Here is a 17,396-nt window from a genome sequence, read left to right as displayed (position 1 = left end):
CTAGAAATTATTTCTAGGGGCTGTGGTGAAGTTGTTCAACATCCCCTTCTAAACTGCGTTTGTTTCGTGGTGTCTTTCGTATTTTTGGCAAATCGTCGATATTATAATTATTTGACTCAGCATAAAGAAACAGATGTTATTTGTATACTTAAAGCAAAGGTATTTTTTCTTTATGAAAACTGAGAATGTTGAATAAACAGTTACATTCGTGACACGATTAATTTAAGTTGAGAATTCAGAATTGATCGAGCTAGAGATAGAATAAAAACTGAACAGACATTTATGAAGAAATCGTAACGACAAGGAGAGTTGGGGTCAGGGGTTGGAATTCCAGACTGAAAGAGTGTCGAGAGGTATTCGCTTAATAGCCGGAGGTTAATGCGGCTGCAGCTCTGGAACGCGATCTGATTTAGCAATCTCTCCACCACGCCCTGTGTCTAATCGCCAGAGAGAGAAAGAGAAAGAGAGAGAGAGCGAGTCAGTTCTGTCCATTAATAAACCCAAAACTGGCCCACACACGAGACCAGGCCGTACCGCGTCAACTTCGAAAGTTCGTTTCCTTGCGCACGAAACACAGATCGAGAGGGAGAGGAAAGAGGGTGGAGAGATGAGAAAGTCCGTCGACGATCCACGGCTGCCCGTAGAAATCGTCGAATCATCGACAGTCAATAAATACCGATCGATCTTGCGCCAGCATCTATTAATGATCTAAACGTGGTTGGCTAACCAAATTAACCGTGACTAAAGTGCGTTTAATTCGGCGTTCCACCACGATTTGTCTAGCATTGTTTCTGATAGCAATTCTTCAATTCCAGGATGTTCTCGAATTAACGAAATCCACGAACAGGTTCACTTTGTATCGGATAAATTTATCTACCAAGTGCAGCTGAATTTTTCAAACGAGAGTAGGGATACGATTTAACCACTTGCGCTGGCAAAACTGATTGCGGACCATAACGAATGACCAGACCGTATACAATAAATTCGTCACTTTCTTTTCGAACTCGTCGGTATGATATCACTGGATAGAAATTATTGAGAAGTGATAAATTTATTATTTGTTTTGCCTATATTGTTTCACTGAAATATATTTAAAACTGAGAAAATATTACAATTTTGGAACAAAAAATTCTCGACGTGCGTGGCAGGTCATTCCAGCGCGAGAGGTTAAACGGACTGTCTGAGTTATTACTGCACAGGGCTTTCGCTAATCTAGCACCGGTTACACGAACAGTGACGTATACTACCAGTGTTTCCCAGCTTCTTGAACATGATTTAATCCTCGCCCGAGCGAATCGAATAAAAGCACGACGGTGGAACGAAAACCGGTGAATTTACATCGTGTCTCGGCTTCAAAATGCTCGATGAGGCATCGCCTCTTCGAAAAGCCGCGCGATCCCCTCCCCTCCCCCCCCCCTCTTTCTCTCTTTCGGTTACCTGGTAACACACACACACACACACACACACACACACTTTCTCTTTGCTCTCGTTAGCTTCTTCCCTGTAACCGTGTTCGTCTCGCGTCTTTATACTCCCTCGAAGTATCCGCCGCGCGTTTCCCCGCTTAATCCTTGGTCGCGCGTAAATCACCAACTTCCTTCTCGACGCCTCCGAGGAGGGTACTTGTAACGCCTTTACGCCACCGACGAGGGGAGAATCGAAACTTTTCCGAAGAGATCCGACCTCGAGACTTTCTCTCGAGCGTGTTCATTCGCGTCGCGATGTTTTCTTCTTCGAGCGCGTGTCTCGAGAAGATGTCTCGTTGTTTAAAAAGTCGATTAAAAGGAGAAAAGAAAGAGAAAGGACAACAGTTTGCAGTTTCGAGTTCGAAATTGTGAAAAAGATTCCGCACAGTTTTTGGAACTCTCGATCGGCGAGCGACACAAGGGACGGCTGAAGCGAGGGCTGTCGAGGGTTAAGAGCGACAGAAGTGGACCTAAGTAGCCGTATACGCGTACAGCGGCACTCGAAACACAATTCGTTCCGGTTCTCAAAACCTGAAATGCTAATCCGCCGGCGTTTTCTTTTCACCGATTACTCCCTCTCGTTCTCACTTGGCCACCGCTGATATTCGCCGTCTCTCTCGCGGTCGTCTTCTACGTCAAAGCGAAAAACTTCTCTCGATCGGCGCACAAGCGCTTCTCGGCGACTCGAACCGCGCACGGAAAGTTCCTTTTCGTGAAAAATCCTCAACAATAGGCCCCCTAACAAGCAGTCTCGCTTTCTCTTTCTCCCCGTCTCTCTCTTGCACATTTTTCTCGCTCTCCTTTCGTTCATCGTGCGCCTCCTCCTCCGTGCCGTTTAGCACCGGTGCACAAAGATGCAACAATGCGGTCCAAACTCCGCGCCGCCAAGCCCCCCCTTCTTTCTTTTCTATTTAAGCGGACAGAAAGGGAGAAAGAAAGAGAGGCAGGAAACTCCTCTCTCGGGCAAATCTGTTTGCTGTTTTCTCCGCGAGCCCGTGCAAAAGTTGACGAGACTTTCAGTGGCTGTTGAATAGGGGGATAAGGGCGCGCACCTACTTTTGCTCCTCAATGCCGATCGTCGAGGGCCCTCCAGCGTGTGTTGCCGCCGCTCTGTTTGTGTACCTGTGTGTCGAGAGGCACACGCTCCGATATTGCCCGTTCGAGCCGCGCGGTAACCGTTTACCATCGGATCTACGACATCGGACGAGCATCCCCCAGATATTGGGATCAGGCGTTTTGCATCAATATACGCGAATAACGTCCTGGAAACGCGAAGATTCCAGCAGAGAACGACAGAGGAGAACGATGTAAAATAGATACAGTCACACTTTTTCACGGATGACGTTGTTGAAATTGTAAGATTCCATCAGAAAATGGTGGAAAATATAGTAGCTGTGAAATTAATTTATCAGCAATAACCGCGAGGATGTTTCTAAAGCATCAAAGACCAGCGTACCGTTGCAGTCTTTTGCAATCAGTTTTCACTATCAAATTCTATTTTTTAACATCGCAAATGCAAAAAGTACTTGTGCGATGCATTCTCGCCACTATATCTTCCAGATTACGTAATCTTTCAAAATTTCCAAAAACTGAAATAGAAATTATTGCTCAGTCCTTGATGGATACCGCACGAGTGCCTACTACTGGACATGTTTTGACGTCGTTCTGACCTATTAAGTTACAACCAGAATCTAAGAAGTTTCTCAGAATTTGTCCGCGAAAGAAGCGCACGAGAGAATTCACGCTCCTCCCTGCTGCCAGCGAAGATATTCAATTATGGTAGATCGGTGCAAAGATACGGGGCACGCCGTGACAACTATATACGCGCGGGTCAGTGTCCAAAAAAATGCCACCTTCCACGAATAAATAACTCGCGCTTTGCATACGGGGAGGCCCCTACTGGCCCCAGGGCCGTACACGGTAGCCAGAGATCACCTCCTCTTAACCTGCTCTCGCGCGCGGGACCGTTTCTGTCTTTCAACTCTCACTGGGTCAACAACCAACCTTAACACATTCCCCCTCCTCCTCCTCCTCCTCACCATCACCACCGCCACCTCGAAATTCCATGGATCGAAGTATCAATTTCCGTGTAATCAAAGAGGAGTCAGGGGCCCGGGATGAAACCGAAATCCACGAGGATTTTCTGTTTTCACGAGGATAAAGCCCGGAGAGCGAGAGACCTCTCTCTCGGGATATACCGACCCTGTGGTAACTCTAGATGGGCAGCGGCATACCGTGGCCATGGCGCCCCTATCTTTTATACCGGCGGTTTCTGAAAATCTCCCAGTTTGATCTGACTTCCAAGCCTAGAGGACTACGGACAACGACGACGACGACGACGACGACGACGACGAGAGAGGACCTCGAACAGGGAAACAGCCAGAGAGCAACGTAAACCAGAGAGAGAAAGAAGGACGAAGAGTGGAAAGGGAAGATTAGTTGCCAGCGACAGCAGCAACCGCCAGCAGCAACACGTGTGTTCTGCGACCAGAGTTTACATAAACACGTATAAACGTCGTGTAAACCGGCGCGCAAGAGAGAGAGAGAGAGAGAGAGAGAGAGAGAGAGAGAGAGAGATACACAGACAGACAGACAGAGAGACAGAGATAATCAAGTGAACGCGAGCTAGAGGAGAGCGTGTGCGAGTCACAACGGTAGCATCCCGACTCAGATAACAGGCGAGGATATACGACTCTAAACTGCACCTACGTGCAGGACACCGGGCTACCGAATTTTCGAGAAACTGAGATTCCCCTGCGATTTTTTTCGGAACGAAACACACACACACACACACACGTACATTGGCTCTGGCCCGGAGCAACTGGATCCGGCGAAAAAGAGGCTGCTTTTTCGGGGAAGAAGTTGATCTTTGGAGATACCGTTGGTCGCGTTGTTTTCAAATGATTTCTGAGTCTCTAATCTCTCTCGGCGAAAAATGCGATATAATCTCGTTACTTTGACCGTTTGACATGGAAAAGTAATCGTGGACGTCCATATTCCAATAGAAATGACTGACTGTAAGTCACGTATTGACAAAATTCTTCACACTCCGAATGATAGAGTTCTATTTAAGTTACGAAAATATCAAACACACAGTTTCTTCTCGTGTCTCAAGAGAAATGATTTAACCACTTGCGTTGGCAACTGACTGCGAACCATAACGAGTGACCAAACTGTCCACAATAATTCGTCGCTTTTATTTTGAACTCGTCGATATTATATCACTGGATAGAAATTATCGAGAGGTAATAAATTTATTATTTGTTTTGTTCCTGGGTTATGCTTAAATAATATACTTAAAACTGAGAAACTATTGCAATTTTGGGACAAAAAACTCTCGACGTGCGTGGCACGTCATTCCAGCGCAAGAGGTTATAACTACGATCCACGGTGAAAGCTCGCGACAACGTTTCTCTGTTAATGTAAATTCGATATCTATATAGAATGTTGAATTTACATTGAACTCGAGCACGACGATGAAAAGGAAGGCAAAGCGGAAAGCTTCCGGGTGCAAACAAAGATTCCTGGACGTATCCACGTGAACCTGCCTGGAAAAGGGCGAAGAATCAAGGATGCTCCAGAGGGCCAGGGAACGCTTCCGCCGCGGTGAATCGGCAAACGAGGAAGAAAACGAGGAAGGGAAAAGTCGAGGGGCCGGAGAAAAGCACGAGGCGAGCTCGAAAGAGAGAGAGAAAAAAAAAAAAAAGAACCGCAAATCCGTGGGTAAACGTAACTACTGGTTGATGCGCCGATCATTCCACCATGTTGCCTCTGAAAGGGAGAGCGCCATCGACAGATGTTTCACCACGAAGGTAACTCGAGTGTTTGTCGGCCCTCTCTTCTTCTTCTTCCTCGTCTATTTCTTCATTTTCTTCCGCTCTTCCAAACGTCCCTCTGCGCACGTCAGTTTCTCGAAACACGTATACATGGCTTTCGGTCCATGATACATTGGTCCATCGGTCCTCTCTATCGGACAGCATCGAAACACCAGCTTACAGATCTCCTCCGGATAAGATAAAGGGAACGGCCGTTGAATGACGCGTCTTACCGAAGCAAAGTTACCCACGGCTGGTCGGTCGGTCTTCCGAAGGGATTGGAAAATCGCCACGGAATCTCCTGATTTCATATCTCTTCTTGGTGCAAGAACACCGGGCATGTATTCGATATATTCGTCGCGAAAAAGAGAAATTTAACGACAATGTTTTCCACCTTTCGTGGAATCGATTGTAGGAAATTTTATCGAGATTCTGGTGCTTATTTTTGTCAGTATAATGAACATGATTCGTGATGACGATCATGGAATCGATTATACGAGATTTTATTAGGATTCTGGTGTTTATTTTCTGCTACTTTTTGTCCTTTTTTTTACAAGAATGAACACGATTCAAATGATGTTTTGGTGTTTAATCACGAGTTTCCAAAATACCACAACTTTTAATGAACAGAACCGGTTCTGTAATAATCTTCGAGCATTTCTCACATAGTAAATCCGACGTCTATCTAAATTTACATCTACATAATTGAACTATATTCGCCGAAGTTCATCAGACACGTCGAAATGCCAGTAGAAAGTTACAAGCGTCGTTTCGCGGATTGACGACGAAAATGTGAAAGAATACCAGCCAGAAGTTCAGGTGAACACGCACGAAGTGGCTGGCGTCGTAAAACGGAATCGTGATGCAATGAATCGCGCGTACCAGACACTTCCATTTTCGGCCTGGCCGATGATTATCCGATCACGATCTCGATTCTAATTCCAACACCGAGTGAGAGAGCGCATAAGAAGAAGAAGAAGTAGAAGAAGAAGAAGGACTCTGGCGTCGAGGAGAGTTTCGTGCGGCTTTCATTAAATCGCGACGTTCACGTTTCGATGCCGCTTTTATACCGCCACACGGAAAGCTCATCGATCATAACCCCGCGCGCGCGCGACTGCGATCTCGTCCAGTCTCTTTTCCCTCTCTCTATCTGCGCGTCTCGATCTCTCGGACTCTTGCCACTGGAGGACAGAAATCACTGGCTGGAAGGTCGGTGGAGAAGTTTCGAGGAACGAAAGTGAAGGAGGAGAGAGGAGAAGAAGAAGAAGAAGAAGAAGAAGAAGAAGAGGAGACGAGGGTACGGCGCAATCAATTTACAAAACGCGAACCTCCCTGGGTTTTATCTAGATCCAATATCTCACCGGTCCTAATCCGTGGCAAGATCGATCCTCCGGGACCTCGATCTCGTCGACTTTTCGTGGATCTTATCGCCGAGGAATAAGCGATCGGAACACATCGAGGGGATGATTCCTCGGTTTTCACTAATGCCGAACGAATAACAAGAAAATTATCCACACGAGAACGTTTGGATAATGGAGAGAGGATGGGCAACGAGCGAGAACGTAGTAGGGGAGAGAGACCGGTCGAAAAATCGTCTCGGAGCGTGTGGGGGGGAGGAGGGTTGGTTTGGTTTCCTGCTATGCCTCGCAACAATGTCCGTTAACCTAGTACCTGGTGTCCTTTTCCAGCATAATGGTCGCGAGAAATCATCCATTATCTGTCGATGGCCAACGGAAGAAAGAGAAGGGCAGCAGAGAGAGCCTGAAAGGTGTACAATGGTGTAACGCCCATATATCACTCCGGAGATTTTTCGAAAACTCTGCAGTTCAATGAGTCTCCTACTAAAAAGCGTTCGAGGAAAGATGGAATTCCAGTTTGTGCCTCTGTACCCGGTTTCTCTTCAAGGTGTGAACCGTGTCGACGAAAGAGCCTCCGGGAGTATCGTGAGTCCTTTCCCGAAACGGAAGTGCATCTGGCTATAAATCTTTTCCGGTGCTGCGAATTTCTTTTAAAACGCGAGTTCTCGTAGTTTTCCATGGTTTCTTCCTAAATGACGAAAACGTTTCTCGATTTAACCGGAAAAGGTTGACTTGTTTCCCTTGATTCCCAATCTCTTTTATCTGCACTGTGTCTAATCTAGTTTTCACGTGTCGTTAAACATCCTTGTTTGCAAAGAGCGAGACCGATTCATCTCGACTTCCCTTAAAGAAAAAGAAAAATTTTTGTGCCACGAGATTATGATGTTGCAGTTTGCAAGGATGAAAGACAAGACTAAATTAAAACCAGTATTAATGTATACTAAATTTTTCTAGACTATTTCTAGACTAGCAAAGTCTATTATCGATCAGTCGTCGAGATAATGCAATTAAAAACAAAAAAAGAATAGACGAAAAATGAGAAATCAATCAGATGGAAAGCGAAGAAAGAAAAAGAAACAATACAGTTACAGATAATTATTTGCTCTCGAAATCACGTTACAATCCGACGATAGTCCAAATAAGCGAAATTATTTTGTAAAAAATTACAAATAAAAATAAAAGAAAGAAAGAAGCGACGAGGTAAGAATCGGTCTTGTCGTGTTATAAAAGATGTAAAAAAAAATGCGAGGCACATCGTAAAAGTATATCGTGATTAGGTCATGTTTGTAGGCATCACGAAATTGCTAAATATTACCAATAACTATCTTCCCAACAACGTTTTTAGCATCTTCGAGAATTCTAGTGTTCATATGACTAGAAATTACGAATCTTCGTTCTCAGTAACAAGTTCTACAAGCACAGTAGTGGCGCGAATGTGATTCAAAGCTCGTCGAGCTCCGATTGGCATCGGTATTTTTTTCTGATCCAGTCATTTCTACGTCAAGCTGCTCTCTTTAGAAAGAGCTGGGAGACTATCCGAGTTCGGGACGTGGGTGCATCGTGAGCCCCGAGAATTCGCGTTGCATCGGCTCCTCTATACGAATTGAAAACGCACACGCGTGCACACACAAAGTTTCGGCTATCTCTCTCGCGCTCTCGTAGCGCTGTTCGATCGTGGCCGTAGCCAAAACGATTATAATAACTATTTTATCCGGCGCGGATCTGGGCCATTGTGCCTCCCCATTCTGAAAGTCATAACACGGTGCCTACACACTGCCCTTCGGGAACTGCTCTTCGGGGCTCCCTTTTGCCTCGGCCACGATACACACACACACACACACACACACACACACACACACACACACACTCTCTCTCTCTCTCTCTCTCTCTCTCTGTATGGAACCCGCTGCACCATGAATCTCCACTTTATGTGTATACGCGTCTACGTGTCCCCCGTGCAAGCTTACTCTTTTGCGTTACTCTTCCCTTTCGTACAATGCACTTTCGTGAATGTGCCTGTGTGCTTCGCTTCGCTGTTTCACTGCCGATATTATTACCATTATGCAGGACACTTTTGCGCAAGGAAATCAAAAGGTCGGATCGTTCTTGAACCTCAGAGACATTTAAAATTGAAAGTGCTAGAATTGACGTAGAAATTAGTTCATCCCTCAGGCGAGAGAAAAATCGTAAAGATATGGCACAATGTATTCTTCCAGCTTTCGGATCGATCCCAGTTTGAATCGAAAATCCTAGGAAAATAATAGGAAAATGTTTAATGAAAATTAATTTCCATACCGAATATGTTATTAGTATTATACTGTATGTATCACAATTATGGATCGAATCACACGAGTATAGCAAGAAAAATAACAACGTATCGAATTAAATTTCCTCCCATACAACTTTACCTAACGTCAACTTTACCAAGTTTTTAACCATCTCACCGTCGCGATATCAATGTTTCCTTAAAATTTTTCAAAACATCTTTCAACCTTCTTCTCGGAGATCAGACGTGTATCGAGACTTCCTCTCATTGGACGAGACACGCACACGCGTGCGGAGCCCCGCATACGACCAACGGGGGCAATATTTCACGGCATATTGTTGCCATCTGCACACGCAACCCCGCGCGCGCACGACAGAATGCACGACGTAGGAGAGACGCGAGCTTTTATTTATCTGCTATTTATTTGCCAACGCGCTCGCTACCGAAGCGGCCCCGACGGGCTCACGACCCTGCCGGGGACAGATTTGAAAAGTTATTAATCGTCCCCGTTTTTGGAAGGAGCGCGCCACAGAATCCCAGAGACACATTATCCCTTTTATACGCGCGGGACAGGGATAACCGAGCATCGTTGGCACCTAGGCTCGAAAAACCCTCGTCTCCCTCGATTGATTCTTGGAGGAGGTGCGAATCAGTAGGTGAAGAACGTTCGCGATGAATCAAGCGAAACGGAGAACTCTCACGTGCGAGATTCTGCAACAATGGAACAAACTATGCGATAACGAAATACGAAAGTCTTTGCATCTTTCTTTCGAATTTGGACTCGATGCAGGTTGTGTTGAAGTTCGTGAATTGATCATTTAACTCTAGAACTACCAACGACTGAAATATAACACTAGACCTATCGGGCGATTAAAACGTAAAATTTCCATCAGAGATGTTAAATTAAAAAAAAAAAAGAAATAGAAAACTTTACAATACACGACGAAGTACACAAATTTTTATTTGTACACTTTACGAGAAATCATTTAAATCTCTAAAGATACACTGTTTTACATCTGTAAAATATCCAACAAAAATTGCAAATTGGTCATTCTGGCCATTGATGATGCACGAAGGCAAGAAAATAAGATATATGAAAAAATTCAATCATTCAAACAAAAGAACATATATATATATATATATATATCAGGTAATTTTATTACCAAAAACTACCGTCTTCTTCCATAATAAGAGTACATACTAAATAATCTTCTAATAGAAATATTCGAGCTGATAAACAGGGGTCGTAAATTTTCTCCAATAAAGTTTCTCGATGTGACGTATCGAGCAGCAGCAGCGTATATCCTGCGCAAATTGCGAACAACGTTGAAATCTCACCGATGGCGTCACGTCGGGAGGGGAGGTTGAGGCATAGTCATGTGAAACGTCAGATAAGACGGCGACACAAGGCGCGAGAGCTCGCTATCTTTCCAACTTCATAAATATTTAAGACGCCTTCTTATGACGCCGTTGCCATAAGTACCCACACTCCACGTCCGAGCGATTTAAATATAATCTGTGTCGCGGCGATACGTCACTGTAACATGGCAATGTTATCGCGCTTTTCACACGTGAGATGAATAACGACGTTCGGCGCTCGCACGTACGCGGAAACCCATCACGCTTCTTTGTACGTAACTATTCCGCGTCGACGGCTAGGACTTTTCTCGCGATACCACCGGCTAGAAAAATGGATCCCGCCGTTTGCCTATCGCGGCCGCCGCGACTTGAATTATTCAGAAACGTGAAACGCGAATGCGCGTTTATTATTTTAATTACGCCTTGATGTTGATCGAGTCATTTAAGTTTCACTGAGATAGCAACGCGCTAGAAGTGATTTACGAGTACTACTACCGTTTTGTCGCTCGACGGCAATCCTTCGTCGGTGAAAACTGACTCGAGATTCGTTCCCAACTAAAAAACACGCTGATAAGTCTTACTCCGTGAACACGTTACATCCATTCGTGTACAAATCCAATCTCTGTTGCACAGATACCAAGTCTGATCGTTTCAATTTCTAATTACAAATTGGAATAAAAATATTTGCGAGTAATTGCTGTTAAATCTGTAAATCTTCTATTAACGAAGAAGAGACAAGAGCAAAGTGTATCAAGTTGTAAATCGACTCTTTCCGCTGTGGCTTCCAATAAGAAAGCAAATAAATTAAGATAAGACGTTTCGTTGAGAAGAGAATCTTTTGAGAATTGAACATTTCAACAAAAAATATAATAATTTCGAAATTTCAACATGAAATATAATAAACATTTCCAGATTCAAATTCACTATATTCAATTTCATTTCATTTCATAATTTTATTATATTATTTATAATTACAATTATTTCATTGATATTATATTTTATTTCAAATTTTATGATGAATAAATTTTTAAATTTATCGTTATTAAAAAATCATACAATTGAAATTATTTGAACTTTAATATCAATAATTATTTTATTAATTAATTTATTATTTTATTAATAATTTGTCATCCATCGTTAAAAATTTTATATTTCATTGATGAAATATTTAACCTTTATTTTTCTATTAAAGCTAATGGTCATCGGTGATGTTGATCTTATGAATACCCTGAATTTAATCATTATGAGACATGTCCAAACGAAACGCGAAACGGATTTTCGTTTCAGTGTCCCACCGACTCAAGATCACGCGAATCCCTGAGCGACGTTCCCTTTTTTTCCGCAGCTTCCCTCGAGCGAGGGAGGGCAACAAAGTTGGCCACACCATTTTCCCCATAAAAAATCCGCCAAGTTTGCGCTTCCTGTTCTCGCGTCTCCGCACTTCTGCGAGAGAGCGCCAGGAGGAAGTGCCGGAAAAAGGGAGTCTACGGACGGTGGGGTGCGGCGCGGGGGTGGGCCGGGGGTTGGGCGAGCCGACGGTAAAATATATTCCAGTCAACTTCCGGTGGAAATAAATAAGAGTCACGCCACACGGTCTCGTTGCGCCCCGACGACGGCGGCCATTCGTGTGCAGGGGAGAGCTTATCTCTTCGATATCATTGCGCCTCTCTTCGCCCCCGGGGCCAAGACGAGCCGCCACCGCCACCGCCACCGCCACCGCTGTTGCCGCCGCCGGAGAGAATGTTCCACCGGTGCTCATCAAGATATCCACGAAATCGTGATGAAACGGTCCGCGATACGATGTAATCGCGTTCCAGCTACCTATTATTGTAGCTACAGCGAGAAGCCCGCGAGCTTTTCCTCTTTGCCCCGGAGAAAATATTTTTCCTGTTCCCGCGCGTGTTTCCGTGTTCCGCCACCCCCGTTGCTTCCACAGCCACGTGATAATTGTAATTGCGAACAGCCCGGCCGTTCCGGTTCGAAATGCAACTGCTTTTCACTGGGAACAACTTTCGATGATCGTGTTGCGCAGATAGTATTTGCATTTTCTTTGAAACAACGGTGGAACCTCGTTCGTGCGAACTAGTCGGGGAACAAGATGTTCGAGGTCGCCTAATCAGGGCGTCTCTTAGCTCGAATGAATTAAATTGCTCCATGACCAATGGAATGTATTTGTCCGTGGATTTTTATGCATTCATTGGGAAAGTGTGTTTAACGTATTAATGAAATAATTGTCGGTCATTTTCTCTTCGTTATACGTGACTAATCATCTGGTCTAACTGTCAGTAAGAATATATGTATGTTTCTACGTGTTTAACTGAATTGCAATTTGGATAATGAGAACTCGGTGATAACTTGTTCGTACAAACGAGTACCTCCACCGTATATAGAGATATATTTTTTTCCGAATTTTATATAAATTCCATTACTTGTACGAAATCTTATGCGTTAACGGCCGAGAAGACGCATGTAGCAGTTGCATTTCTATTCCGGGCTATTAGTTTCCCCTGGTACCCCGAAGCAGTTTCCAATTATCGTGCCCAAGACAAGAATACGACCGACTCAATTACACACAGTCATTAATTCCCGTCTTCTTTTTTCCAGGCGAGAAACCGTTCAAGTGCGAATACTCTGGCTGCGAGAGGCGGTTCGCGAACAGCAGCGACCGCAAGAAGCACAGTCACGTCCACACGTCCGACAAGCCTTACAATTGTCGAGTTACCGGCTGTGATAAATCCTATACCCACCCTAGCTCGTTGCGCAAGCATATGAAAGTATGTAATATTTAAGTTCAACCCAACATGGCTATCAACCTGCCTGTCAAACTGTCAATCAATCTGCTTCCAATTCTTATTAGTATTGCAATTCTATTAATTCTACTGCAAGGGACTATCAATCTGTTAATTAGATTCTCTTTTATCTAGAAATTTATACATTTATATATTTACAATGTACATATATATGTATATATTTATATAATTATAATGTACATATATATGTAATATATAATAATGTATAATATATGTATAATAATTTGTATAATATATTATTAATATATATTTATTCATATATATATTATTAATATATGATTATAATTTATACATATATGTTAATTATAATATATGTATAATAATTTATGTAATTATAATATATGTATAACAATTTATGTAATTATAATATATGTATAATAATTTATATAATATATTATTAATATATATTTATTCATATATATATTTATAATATATGATTATAATTTATACAAAATATATTTATAATTTATATAAAAATTGCAAGTTGACGAGTTCAAAGTTATCATTGACGATTCGTCGCAGTAAAGAAGAAGAAAATAGAAAAATTCCAAATAAAGAAGTTATTACTCGAACGAACTCCGAACTCTAGAGAAATACGCTTTCATCCAAAACTGCACACTAGAATACACCGAAGTTATTTTACTTATAACTACACGTACTTTTGTTCTCTCTATTATTACTTGACGCAGAATTAAATTCGAAAGCCTAACGACCCTCTGGTTGTTCCATTGTCGCGCGATTGTCGAATGCGTCCACTCGGTTCACCCTTCGTATCGTCTTGCACGCATGCACGTAAACGCGTAATCAAGGTAAGGTATGTATCGAGAAGGGTCCTATCGCGTTTGCCATTTCGTTTCACACTAGTAGACATTTCGGTACGGGCAAAAAGAAAAAAAAAAATGAACGCGGGTATCCGGGCGCGCAAAGGTTCACGCACGAACGGCTACGGAATCTTAATAGGAAATTATCTGTGGCACACACAGAAAGGAAAGAGAAAGACAGAGGCGAAAAGAGAAGCAGAACCGTCCAAAACTCCCGGCAACTCCCGAGATACGTGCGCGATAGGTTCGTCGGATAGAAGCGAGCACCTTTTCGCTTCTCCACGCTTTTCGCCGGCCGGTGATTCGCGGAAGGCAGTCGCCGAGATTTGCTCACTGAATTATGAACGAACGGCTAGAAAGAGTGAGATAGGCCAAAGATTTGATCCTCGTCTGTCTGATCCCGGGTTCCTTCGGTTTCGCCAACGCGTATCTACTCATTTTGCTCGTGGATACTCGCTTGATCTTCGAAACGATAACTTACCGCGATCGAAAATTCGCTCCAACTACATGGAAACGTAAATTTATAATCCATTCGAAGGTCAACGTGTCTATGTCAACGGTGTTCTTCTATTTTCTTCTTCTAGTTTTATAATATGAAATAATATAACCGAAATTAAATATCATCCTTGGATCTTTCAACTGTCTTTAATACTAAACCTACCATACCAGTCAAACTGACTGTTTTCAAACTTTTGCATGCAATTACAACGCTATTTACCTTTACCACTTTTCCTAAAATATGTATACAATAAATTTTTCAATATTCACTTCTCTTATTTTCTTTCCTCCGAGAAGTATATGTAGCCTGTCCTACCTATAACCGGTCAATTTGATGTTGAAAAGAGGTTGAAAAATTTGATATTTACTCTTCTGAAACTATACAATCCAGCTATCTAGTGGAGGTGCTATTAAGTTATGCAGGTGAATGGTTGATAACAATGTTTCATTATAAGAGTATACGCAGGCCACAGGCGGCACAATGACATTTTACAATTCCAAAAAAAAGAGCATCGTAGTATAAAAGTTCTAAAGTACTTTCTTTAGATTTCAAGTGCAACTTTGAGGAAAGAAAATATAAACTCGCAATACCTTGACCTAAATTTTGTATTTCGTATTCAGTGTATTATTCCGTAAATATTTATCCTAAAAATATCAAGGTATTCAAAAAAAAAAAAAAAAAAGGTTGTTAGAATAAAAATAATTAACATAGACGAAGACTGTTCAGATGCCAATGAACAGAAACTTTCTGAAACTGAAAATATGATGGAAAAAGATGATGACCTTTTTGACACATCCGACGAATTAGAGAATATCTTGAATAAACGTAGAGGGCAAAAGAAGGGAGTCCGAAAGTGAGAGTGATATAGAGGACCTGCTGCTGATACCAAGTTGACTAGTATGTACATTCAAGTGTAAGAAATTACTTTTCTTTTTAAGGGCCAATCATTTTGACCGGTCGCAGTAGGAGTAGGTATACACGAAGTTTTAACAATCAGAATCGACCTTCACCCGAGTTCGTTTACAGTTGCAACTCGCAAAGTATCTCTCTCTCTCTCATCTCTCTGTCTTCTCTCCATCTTTCTCGCCCCTCTACCACCGATACAACGTTCATCGGGCTTCTAACCCTTAGGGAGAGCAGCGACTTGGAAGGCTCGGCTACTAAGCTAGAAATTTCCCCGAGAGTGTATCTAACGTTAAGCTCCGCCTCTTGGTTCCAGGTGCACGGCATGACCCTGGGCGAGGGAAAGATTGGAGGGGGCTATGAAAGCGAGGGTGAAGAGAGCAGCAGCAGCGGGGGTAGTTTGTCCGTGACCGGGCACACCGAGTCTCCTCAGCCGCCTCCGGTCGTCCCGACGACCACCACGACCAATCCACCGTCGAGTCATCCTTCGACCAGAGGGCCAGAGTTGACCGAATGGTACGTCTGTCAGCCGCCAACGGTTGGTCCTCAGCATAGTCCATTGCCGGGCCCACCGCCACCCCATCATCTTGGCCCGCACCACTTCAACCCGTTGATGCATCACCAGGCGACTGCCTACTAGTTCTTTGTCGAGAACCGATCGGACCCTTATGGAACTTAAAGCCACTGTAAACCATCAAGTATAGAAATGGACAATCAATTGAGTCTCGTCGGACGTTCAGGAAGAAGTTTCGAAGGACACGCGCATCCGTGAAAGATCTCCAAACAACTGAAGAAGGCACATTCAACTGGATAATAGAAATTAGGATAAATATTAATTTGATTAAATTTAGCGATCATCGATTAGTCTCTCTCGTGAGTATAATTAAATACTTAAATAGGTAAATACAGTATGCCTGGCAAAGGCTTTAGTTATTATTATCAATTAAATTCTTTCTTTTTTTTTCTTTTCTTGAGAGGAAGATACTTAACCACTTGCGCTGGCAACCGATTGACGCGGACCATAACGAGTGACCGAATCGTATACAATAATTCGTCGCTTTCTTTTCGAACTCGTCGGTATGATATCACTGGATAGAAATTATTGAGAAGTAATAAATTTATTACTTGTTTCGTCTATTTGTTTCACTTGATAATATAATTAAAATTGACAAAATATCACAATTTTGAATTCTCATTTCAAAAAATTCTCGACGTGCGTGGCACGTCATTCCAGCGCAAGAGGTTAACTTAAGATTTATTGGAAATTTAAGTTACTCTGCGGTGAGCTTGTATTGAAACGTTGATTCGTCGATAAGATATTAAGATAGATAATACTACCCGCGACCAAAGTTAGAACGTGAAAAACATTTTCCGAGTTATTGTTAATATTTATTTGCAACGACTGTCGTCGTTGTGTCGACAGAGGAGTATGGCAAGATGATAATTATATTAACAAGTTGATATCGCAAGAGTTTAATCGCGAACGGAATACTGCACGCGTGATAATCGTCGGGAATTCGGGTTGCCATGAACCAAACACAAAAGTTACCTCTACGTAGACTGCGAGGTGCGACGATTGTAAATACGAATCTTAAATCAAGAACTATGGGCGTTGTAATAATGTAGAAGTAAAAAAAAAAAAATATTAAGGCGTGTGAGAAAGCGAGAATTAATGACAAAGTAAAAATAAGAGAGGTGTCACGTGTTGTTGAACACGAAAAATCGTGTCCTAGCAATCACGGCGTTACGAATTGGGTAAATAATTTGCAAAGTCTTTGGAGTTCATGTAATCCACGTTCGTGCCTCGATTTCTAAATCGCGAAGCGCCAAGAACGATTCTTAGCGACGAGTTCCGGCTTGATATTGTTCCTCAAGCACAACTTCTACTGTGAGGTATATGATAGATACTACTACTTAAAACTTGCGAAGCGAAACGACGTTTTCCAAGCCGCGTGGCTTGCGCGAAGAAGCAGGAATTTAAAGAAATCGTATATAGAAATACGAATAAAGAAATAATACTGTATATATTACTATCACTCGATATTATTTAGTTAATGTCATCGAACGAAAGACAGAAAACCTCATTTAATTGGTTGATG

General features: G+C 42.6%; 1 protein-coding gene across 2 annotated transcripts in view; it reads left to right on the top strand.

Annotated features, from left to right (window-relative positions):
* The window catches only part of LOC122528207 (zinc finger protein ZIC 4-like), a 38,460-nt gene extending 22,191 nt beyond the window's left edge, over window positions 1–16,269 (top strand). For both annotated transcript variants that reach the window (XM_043653093.1, XM_043653092.1), the window contains 2 exons: window positions 12,869–13,038; window positions 15,614–16,269. In XM_043653093.1, coding sequence (XP_043509028.1) covers window positions 12,869–13,038; window positions 15,614–15,937 — 494 coding nt within the window. In that variant the 3' untranslated portion in view covers window positions 15,938–16,269. The remainder of the gene's footprint in view (window positions 1–12,868; window positions 13,039–15,613) is intronic.
* The last annotated feature ends 1,127 nt before the right edge of the window (window positions 16,270–17,396 follow it).

This window comes from Frieseomelitta varia, unplaced genomic scaffold (assembly GCF_011392965.1).
Source record: "Frieseomelitta varia isolate USP_RPSP 00005682 unplaced genomic scaffold, Fvar_1.2 scaffold_247, whole genome shotgun sequence".
Lineage (NCBI taxonomy): Eukaryota > Metazoa > Arthropoda > Insecta > Hymenoptera > Apidae > Frieseomelitta > Frieseomelitta varia.
This window is presented reverse-complemented; position numbering and strand designations above follow the sequence as displayed.